This window comes from Corvus brachyrhynchos, unplaced genomic scaffold (assembly GCF_000691975.1).
Source record: "Corvus brachyrhynchos isolate BGI_N302 unplaced genomic scaffold, ASM69197v1 scaffold875, whole genome shotgun sequence".
NCBI lineage: Eukaryota > Metazoa > Chordata > Aves > Passeriformes > Corvidae > Corvus > Corvus brachyrhynchos.
In genome coordinates, this window is record NW_008238107.1 from 410281 (window position 1) to 420149 (window position 9869).

Sequence of the window (9869 nt, forward strand, 5' to 3'; positions counted from 1 at the left end):
GGCAGCTCTGCAGGTGGTGTCTCACCTGAGCACAGGGGCAGAGGGGCAGATCCCCCCCTCCCCCCTGCCCACGCTGGGGCTCAGCCCAGGCTCGGGGGTCTCTGGGTCCTGTCCAGCTCTCACCCCCAGCACCCCCAGGATGTTTTTAGGAGTTTCCAGATCCCTGCAATGACACCAAGAACTTGTTCGGTAATTCACGGTGGTTTTCAGGTGATTCAGAGCCTGGTTGTGATTTCAGGTCCCTCTGCCTTGGTGCAGCAGAAGCTCCTCCAGCCCAGGCAGGACGGCACTGCCAGGGGAGGGGGAAATCCCTTCCCAGGGACATCTCCCTGCCCACATCCTTTCAGTTCATTCCCAGGTGTGCTCCTGGTAAACCAAGGAAGGACTGCACAGGTGCAGACAGTTCCACAGCAAACACCTTTCCAGGGGAAAAAGCCACTGCCCCAAACTCGTCTGAATCCCGGGGACACAACAAACGGCCCCTAAGAATTCCAAGGGAGCCGAAAGGGCGCCTTTGGATGCCCCTGGTGCCGGTGGCTTTGCTGGAAAGGGCTGGACCTGAACATCAGGACACCGGGGCTTCATCCCACCTCTCCCACTGTGTGATCTGGTTTTCCCACCGGGCTTTTGCTTTCCCTGATACTCATCATTATCCCATGGGACAATTTAAGGATGATTTCAATGCAAATGAGCTCCTGAGGAGGCAGAGCAGCCTCAGAGCTGCCTCGAGACCGCCAGGAATTACTGAGCAAAGAGCAGAGCCACGCTGCCATTAAGCTTCGTCACCAGTCAGCACTCACAGAGCCTCTGTTTAGGTGGCCCCCGTGTTCAGGGAGCCCAGGCCACCGGCACTGTGACCCCCGGCAGCCACGGAGGGCTGGAGGACACCCTCGGGACAGCCCCAAAATTCAATGTCACGGCGTTCAGCTCTGAAGCCGGGACTAAAGGAAGCCAAAGCCTCGTTGCTGCAGGGCAGGAGAAAGTGGAAACGCCACCAGCCCCAGGCCAGCGGTGTCACCACTCAGCTTCAAAGAGAGGGCAGCAGATGGGGCTCCGATAAGAGGGATCCTTGGAAGCCCCATCTGAAACACCTGCACAGGTGCATCCAAAGCAGCAGCAAACCCTTCCCTGCAGTCCCTGACTGAGGATCAGGAGAGCAAAGTTTGCTGCTTCTGCTCTGTGATATTTCAATTTTTCCTTATCAATGCCTTGTTGCAAAATCCTGAAGCTGAGCCAGCAAGAAACAACTTTTCTCTTCAGAAACGGAACCAGACTTTCTCCTCTGGTGTAATCCCAGCCACGGGTTTTGGGTCATCTAATCCCAGCCCATGACTCAAGGTCGTGGGTTGGACTCGAAGATCTCAGAGGCCTTTTCCAGCTCAGTTGATTCTGTGCTTCCGATCCCAGTTCCAGCAGGATTGGTGTCTCCTGCTCGGGACATCCTGTCACTGTTATTATCCCTGCCCCTGTTACTGGGCCAGTTTTAAGGTCCTTGGCTGAGTACGGAGCCAGGCGAGGAGGAAATCCCCAGTCCTGCTGGTGCCGGGCTCAGCAGTGTCTGTAACCTGCCTCTGCCAGGCCCCGAGGTGCAGCACGGAGCTGGACTCACCAAAACTGCGAGGAAATGCGAATTAACAACAGCTAATTAACAACAGCCCCGCGCGGGCTCCTGGGCAGAGTGGGGACAGCAGGGACCGACAGGGACGGGCACGGGGTGGCCCCAATGGCACAGCCACCTCCGGCCCCAGGCAAGGATGAGGCAGCGGCTGCCTCCCTCCCACCCCGTCCCCGAGCAGGGACCCTCTGCTGAGGGATTCGGACAGGTTTGGGTTGTGTTGTTCGTCTGCTGATGCCAGCGAGGAGGAGGAGGAGGAGCAGGAGGAAGGAGGAGGAGGAAGGAGGAGGAAGCAGGCAGCCAAACCTGCCCTTGTTGCCAAAAGCCTCCTCGTGGTGTGCCCTGCAGGGCGGGTGAAGCGAGGCGTGTGTGACCCCTCCACGTGGGTGTCCGTCTGTCAGCGCCGCCTGCCCGGGGCCCGGCAGCTCCTTGCCCAATTCCATTAAACCTGACACATCAAAGCACTTCGAGTTCAGCCAAGCTCCTCGGAGGGCACGGAGCCAGGGAGAGGACAGGGAGCCTTCCCCATGCCAGGGCTGACATCAGAGCAGCCAAGCAGGAACGCCCCCCCGGTGAGAAAAGGTTCCCGAACTGCCTCCGGAAAAGAGGCTTCGCGCGGTGTGTTGGGAGGGAAACGGGACGTTTCTCTCCTGAAGTTTTCCCTGTCATTCCCAGCCGCATTTGACCACATGCCCTAGTCAGCTGCAGGATTTTGCTTATTATTATCCACACTTGGGAGGCTGGAAGAGCATTTTTTTGGCTTTTCAGCCAAAGCAAGAAGTGTGCTGGAGGAGCCGACAGCAAAATGCAGCCGCCGCCAAGGGAGATCCAGGATGGGAACACTGAGGAAGGGTTTGGAGGATGGGAACAGGGAGCATTTTATCCAGCTGGAGCCACAGACAGGGCTGAAGGGAAGTGGCAAGTAATTACTGTAGCTGGAATCCGGCCATGGTGTCTTGAAATACCAGCTTGCAAAACTTTCACCAAAACATGCCAACGGACCAGGTGTTTCGAGGATAACAGATCTGGGCTTTGACTCTGCAATCAGCCCCGGGATCAGCAGATCTAGGAGAAAACCATTATCAGGAATTAAGGCTGTAATAGATCCTCAGTCCCTTGAGGCCCTCCAGGTCTGTTTTGCTCAGGATTTTGGGTATAAAGGAAGGGAAAAGCTCATTTATTTCCAGTTCTGGACAAGAACGTCTCCTTGCTCTGGACAGGAATCCTCCCGGTGTTTGACAGCCTCCTCAGAAGGCAGCAGTGAATCCAGCTTTCTGGATTTAGGGAGGATTTTAGCAATGTCCTGCCTGCAGAGCTGTGCTCCCTCAGTGCTGGAGTGTGGGTGCCCCTCCGGAGGGACCTGGCAGCCAGGGATAAACCTGGCCTGGGCCTCACTCGAGAAAGGAAACGTGGATCAACCGAGCAAGGAGAGCAGATCTGGCACCCAAACCCATCTAAAAAAAATAATCCTGGCACAAGGCTGCGAGGGCTACGAGAGAACCAAGAATTCTTTGTTAATCGTCACCCGAGACCTTTTCCGCCCCAAAACCTCAGTCCTCAACAGCTCCGTGTGCACAGCCCCGAGATCCTCCCCCGCCACTCCCTGCCAGCCAGGGATCTGCAGATGGATGGGTTTGGGACAGAGGGCAGCGCCCCAGGAACATGAAAGGAGATGTGTAAACACGGCCTGCGTCCATGCAGAGCCTGTGCCTTGGCGTTGGCATTCCCAGGAGCAAAATCACTGCTCGTTGAGCAAGAGCTGGAAAGGCAGAAAGAAAAGGAAAGGGCGCAGGTGTCAGGGGAGGAGACGCCGTCCCCGGCTGGGAGTAGCCCCCAGTTCCAGCACTTGTTCCAGTGCTCTGGAAGGAGCAGCAGAGAGGAAAGGGAGCAGAGGCTCCCAGCCACGCTCTGCGCCAGGAGCCTTCTCCATCCCGGTAACGCCATCCCATTTCTCCATCCATGCACCTCAAGGAAGCTCCGGCTCATCTACAGCTCCCCAGAGGGACAAAGCTTCCCCCAAACCCTTCCCTGCTCCCTGGACAACTGCAAACCACCGCTTTCCTGGAGCTGAGCTCTCTTGACAGCCTGGGAGAAGCTCCAGCTGTTGAATTTTCCTTCCCATTTCAAGGTCCCATGGAAGCTGAACGCACCCTGAGCCCGGCCCCGGGAGAGCTCCTCCAGCCCAGCGAGGGTTTCCAACAGGAGCAGTGCAAGCACAGCGAGGGAGGGATTATTAACTACACCTGTGCTGATGAAACACCCAGGACCTGGCGAGAGGCAGCAAAAGGGAAAAGCAGAGGAGGGAGCTCAGCCTCGTTATGCAACCTCGTTATTTAACGACCACAGAGACACCCTATAGGGGCTCTTTGTTTGCAGAGGGAAAGGAGAGAAATGCCACCAATATCTGAGTCACTGGTTCACCAAGAGGCTGCGAAGACATTTCAGATGGAAACTTTTCCAGGTTCACATGATAATTTGGGAGGACTGGCTAATTCCCTGGCTCCACCCACCAGCCTGTAACACAGCTCCTGCTGCTCTTGCATATATAGATAGGTATGGCCCTACACCTGGGTGCACACACCAGAGCCCGGACACAGAGCAACCCTAAACTTTCTTCCTCCCTGGCTGCCCTCCACCTGCTCCCACCATGAAGAAGGAAATACTAACCCTGGCCTTTGCTCGAGCCGTCTTTGTGGAGTTCGTCTCCACGCTCATCTTCGTCTTCATCGGGCTGGGCTCAGCGCTGAAGTGGCCATCGGCCCTGCCCAGCATCCTGCAGATTGCACTGGCCTTCGGGCTGGCCATCGGCACCTTGGTGCAGGCCTTCGGCCACATCAGCGGCGCCCACATCAACCCTGCTGTGACCATCGCCTTCTTCGTGGGCAACCAGATCTCGCTGCTCCGCACGCTGCTCTACATCGTGGCCCAGCTGGTCGGGGCCATCGCCGGCGCCGGGATCCTCTACGGCGTCACCCCCGCCAACACCCGCGGCAACCTGGCCATCAACGTGGTGAGTCCCGGCCGGGGGCGCTCCCCTCTCCCCTGGCCTTCCCTTCGGCGCCGACACGGGGAGGAGAATCCGCTGGGATGGGTCCTCAGTGCTCTGTCCTGCACGAAGAACGGAGGGCTGGGAATGGGCCGGGAGTGAAGCCGAGCTCTGACATGACGGCTTTATTGTGCCGGTGATGAGTGGGATGTTTTTCCCTCCTTTAATGAGGGCTTCCTCTGTCCTGAGGGCCCCGTGAGTCACCCGCACCACTGAGATGTTCCCGAGTGCAGCCTCTCCACCTGGAGATTAGCGCGGGATAGGAGCCGTGCCAGCAGCGGGGGGGAGGGAGCAGAGCCCAGTCAGACCAGTATGGGCAGGGGGAGCAGAGCCCACTGGAACCAGTGGCTGGGCGAGCTGGGAACAGAGAGGGATGGGAGAGGTGGTGGGGGAGAGCTGGAGAAGGAGCGAGGAGCAGGACGGAGCCGAGGGGCTGCGAGCAGCAGGGGCTGCTCCCAGGGGAGGAGGGGGCACAGCGGGACCCTCAGAGATAAGCCGGAATGAGGTCCAGCCTGAAACCCTCGGGGCAGTGCTGGGAAAACACCTGGAATGGGAGCGGTGGAGCCGCTACTCCGACCACGGCCAGGCCTGGACCCCTGGGAGCAGCACAGACGTTGCGGAGGGTTTGGTCACTGGGATGAGGAGCTCCAAAGCCTCTCATTCCACAGGTTCCACATCCCAAAGAAGCCAGATTTAGCTAAAAAATGAGCTGTGATGGGTTGGGTTACTTTGTCCTTCCCAGGGCCAGTGGGGTCGAGTCCCCCTGAGAGTCCCCAGCGTTTTGTGCAGTCACTGGGACACAACAGCCCCTCCCACCCCCATGGCCTTCATCCCACCCCTCACCCTCCGTCCCATCCCAGCTGCTCCTCGTCCTCCTGGGCAGGTGCTCCTCACAGTACAGGGCAGAAGTCAGGGTGCAACAGCCCGCAAGGATCAGAGGGGAAAGAAATGCAGGAAAAAAGGGAATTGGCAGCAAAGCGCTCAGTGCTGTGGAGACAGGGAAGTGGAGAGAGCTGTGGAGAGCCCAGCGAAGGGACAGGCCCAGGGGAAAGACAGATTTTGGAGACTTGCAAAGAAAGAAAGATCATTTCTTTCCTTTCAGAGAAGGAGCAGGGAGCCTGGGCAGGGGCCCCGGGGGGCTTCTCACCCAACTTCACCCTCCCAAATCTACCAGCAAAGCACCCAGAGCCCTCCCGGTGATGCCGAGCCCCGGGGAGGGTTAATTATTGTCCCTCTCGTGGTTCCAGCTCAACAACAACATAACCGCAGGCCAGGCCCTCGTGGTGGAGATCATCCTCACCTTCCAGCTGGCCGCCTGCATCTTCGCATCCACGGACAACCGGCGCAACGGCGGCGGCTCCCCCGCGCTGTCCATTGGCCTCTCCGTCACCGTGGGCCACCTGGTGGGGGTGAGTCTGGGCTGAGGGGCCTGTGAGCACAGAGCTCCCCACAACGCCCTCGTGCAGTTGGTCCTGAGGGAGCTGCTCTGGGAGCGACAGCACGGGAGGTCTTGGGGCTCCTTCGTGGTGGGGGGGGCATCTCCAGCCCTCTGGAACAGAGACACCGTCGGGGGCCACTTCAGTCCCAACGAGCAGCTCCGATCTGCTCCTTAAACCAGCGTTCTCCCCACACCTCCAGATTTACTTCACCGGCTGCTCCATGAACCCTGCGCGCTCCTTCGGGCCCGCGGTCATCACCAGGAGGTTCAGCTCTGCGCACTGGGTGAGTGCTGGTGGCACTGGGGACAGGGACAGATGGGAGCCACGTGGGGACAGGGCAGGGACTGCCATGGGAATGACAGGGGTGGGGGTTTCAGAGCCCACCCCAGGCAGGAAGGATTAAAAGGGGCTGGAGAACAAGGGAGGTTTTGCCCCTTGGTGCATGGGGAACAGTTAATCCCCTGGCACAGAGCCAGCGAGGGGACAGAAATGAACCCGTCCCTGGGTAGTTTGGGTGGGAACGACCTAAAACCTCATCCAGTCCCACCCCTGCCATGGGCAGGGACACCTTCCACCAGCCCAGGTTACTCCAAGCCCCATCCAACCTGGCCTTGGACACTGCCAGGGATGGAAATCAGCCGTGGTGCCCCCTGAGCACCACTGGTGTCCTCTGAGCCCATGGAGAAGCCCAGCTTGGTCCTTGCTCTCACCCAGCACTTCCTGCAAGCTCAGCCCCAGCCTTGCAGAGCAGGTTGGGCCCTCAGCGAGCACTGGCTGAGGGGGTTCAGCTCAGGAAGTCTCTGGAATGGGTATTTTCCTCTCCACGTGGCAGGAGACGTGGAGCAGGGACGGGTGGTGGTGCCACGAGCACACCTGGAGCACCAGCCCCAGGAGCTGCTCTCACCGTGTCCCTGTCGCTTTCCAGGTGTTCTGGGTTGGGCCCATCCTCGGGGCGTGCTTGGCCTCCCTGCTCTACTTCTACATCCTGGTCCCCTACTGCATGAACATGTCCGACAGGGTGGCCATCATCAAGGGCACCTACGAGTCCGAGGAGGAGTGGGAGGAGCAGCGGGAGGAGAGGAAGAAGTCCATGGAGCTGACCCCGCCGTAAGAGCAGCTGGAACAGCCGAGCCGAGCGAGGGGAGGAAGCCCCACACAGGGGCTCACGTGTGCCCCAAAGCCAGGCACGACCGCACCCAGCTGCAGCTGCAGCCTCTTCCTCCAGACTTCCCATCCAGGCCCCCGGGGCTGCAGGAAGGCCGGGGGCTCTGTGTGTGTGCGTGTGTAAAGAACCCCTGCATGAGCTCTAGAACCTCGCCAGCTTCCCCGCAGCCACAAAGCCCCTCAGCCAGCCCTGGCACCCTCGGCTCCATCCCTGCCCTGCCCGTGCCGCTCTGCACCACGGCAGGGCCCCGGGCCCCGCCTTGGGGCACCTGCAGGACCGCACCTGGCCCAGGTATGGCAACACCTGGGGGCCCTGGGGGAAGGGGAATGACCGCTTAGGGCAGGGGGGTGCAGCCACCCCCCAGCCCCGGGGCTGCTCGTAGATGCTCTTTCACCTTTCCTGGTGCTGGGAGTCCTTTTCATTCCCAAAGAATGAGACTTTTTGGATTCTGTGTTGAGATCTTTGTATTATACTTTATTATTTATTGCGAATAAAGGAAAGTTAAAAAAAAAAAAAATCCTGGGTGCAAATCTGCTCAAGTCTCAAAGTTCAGGAGGGAAAAGGGATTGAGCTGGATGTAAACTCATCCCAAAGGCTCAGGGGAACAGCGAGGGCTCAGACCCTGAATCCTGGGGGAGCTGGTGGGCTGGGAGGGGCAAACATCAGTCCTGGGAAGGGTAAGTGGGCGCTTGTGATGGAGTGGGGAAGAGCAGCAGCTCCAGGGCAGCTGGGAGCCCATCCTGGGGCTGGCATGGGCTGGGAGGAGCAGGAGCGATCCTTCCAACTCTTCCAACCCTTCCCACACGGCCGGTTTCACTCCAGCCGTACCAGTTCTCCCAGACGGCTCCACGGGTGCCCTCAAAAACTGACCCACAACTCCCCAGCCCCTCACCTGTGCCAAACCCACACCTTCACCTGACCTTCTGCTCTGGCCCTGCTCTTCCAGTTCTACCACAACCCTCTGCCAGAGCAGCTCCCGGCCAAGGCACCGGCACGGGGACATGGGCAACAGGGACACCGGGACAGGGGAACCGACACGGGGACACCAACACCGGGCCAGGGACACTGGGCCAGGGACACTGGGCCAGGGACACCGGGACAGAGACACCGGCCCAGGGACACCGGGCCAGGGACACCGGGCCAGGGACACCGGGACACGGACACCAGCCCTGGCCCAGCTCCCTCCCAGCCACTCCGTCGCTCCAGCCCCTACCCCAGGGACACCGGGACACGGACACCGGGACAGGGACACCGGGACAGAGACACCGGCCCATGGATACCGGGCCAGGGACACTGGGCCAGGGACACCGGGACAGGGACACCGGCCCATGGACACCAGCCCTGGCCCAGCTCCCTCCCAGCCACTCCTCCGATCCAGCCCCTCCTCCGGCTGCCCAGGGGAGGTTTCCACACGGACCCCCAGGGAGGTGGGAGACTCTTCCCTGGAGCTCCCCGATCCCAGGTTCAGCTCAATCCCAGCCAGGAGAGTCCTGCAGCCTTGGCCAGGGGGGATGGGCAGCGTCACCTGGATTTTGGCACCCCTGGACCTGCAGTCCCGGCTGAGCCGGGGGAGCAGCACCTTCACGTCCCCAGGTGTCCCCAGAAGGGGTTGGGGACCAGCAGGAGGGGGAAGGGAGGTAGAAGAGTGCTTTGGATCTGCAGCAGGGCCAGGAAATTAAACCCTGCAAACCCACCCATCCTCAGGGATGGGCTGAGGACCCCCCACGCCTCAGTTTCCCCTTTTGAAGGATATTCAGCCCCTTTCCCATGGGGAGATGGAAAAAATACCAGCCCTGGGGAGATTAAAGCAGGCCCAGATCCCAGAGACCCCTCTCAGGGGCTGGGGCAGGGCAGCCCCCAAAACCTGCGCCCCCCCAGTGTCCTCCCCCTGTGCCCCAGGACCTGAGGGCCTGAGGGTGCACCCAAGGGTGCATTCAGCCCCCCCAAATTGGGAATCTTGGCCATGCCCCTGATTTTGGAGCTCCGAACCCCATCCATCCCCACACTGGAGCAGGGATGAGGGAGTCCCGGTGGGAACTGGGGACCACCACAGCCTCCCCCAGATGTGCCCAGCCCCCCCCCAGGTGATGAACGCGAGGGGAAGGAGCCCGGGCTGGGTGTGAGCCCTCCCGGGATGAATCAGAGGCTCTGCAGCTCCAGCTCTGTGCCAGCACAAAAACCACCCAGGGCCCAGCCCTGAGCCCAGCTCGGGTGTCACTGGGGGGATTTGGGGTCAGTGGGACCCCGAAGCAGGGCAGGTGCAGCTGAGCCCAGCGGGAGCCCTCAGGAACGCGGAGCCCTCAGCTCCTTCCCCACCCGGCTCCCCTGACCCTGAGGATTTCATCCAGGCAGGGAGGGGAATTTAATCCAGGCTGGATTTTGGCATCCAGCAAACCCCGTGACCTCACCCGGCCAGGGCAGAGCCCAGGTCAGGGCTGGGAAAGCCTGAGGTCCTCCCACCTGTCCTCACCTGTCCAGGAATGGGAACAACAGCGCTTGAAAACCAATGAAGAGTTGGGGTTTGTTATTATTATTATTATTATTATTACTTCTTTTCCTTTCCAGCTTCTTCAGACCAATTTTTAATGAGCTTGGAAGGCTGGG

The 9869-nt window shown here is 60.0% G+C and overlaps 1 protein-coding gene and 1 long non-coding RNA gene across 2 annotated transcripts in view; one reads left to right on the forward strand and one right to left on the reverse strand.

The window, feature by feature from the left end:
- Positions 1–4371, reverse strand: part of LOC108446529 — an 8187-nt gene extending 3816 nt beyond the window's left edge. The window contains exon 1 of the long non-coding RNA XR_001861738.1: positions 4283–4371. This is a non-coding gene — a long non-coding RNA (uncharacterized LOC108446529). The remainder of the gene's footprint in view (positions 1–4282) is intronic.
- Positions 3426–7771, forward strand: AQP5 (aquaporin 5). Its single transcript, XM_008632953.2, has 4 exons — positions 3426–4625; positions 5909–6070; positions 6300–6383; positions 7026–7771. Exons 1-4 carry the CDS (start codon positions 4263–4265, stop codon positions 7209–7211), a joined length of 795 nt encoding a protein of 264 aa, XP_008631175.1. The 5' UTR covers positions 3426–4262; the 3' UTR covers positions 7212–7771.
- The last annotated feature ends 2098 nt before the right edge of the window (positions 7772–9869 follow it).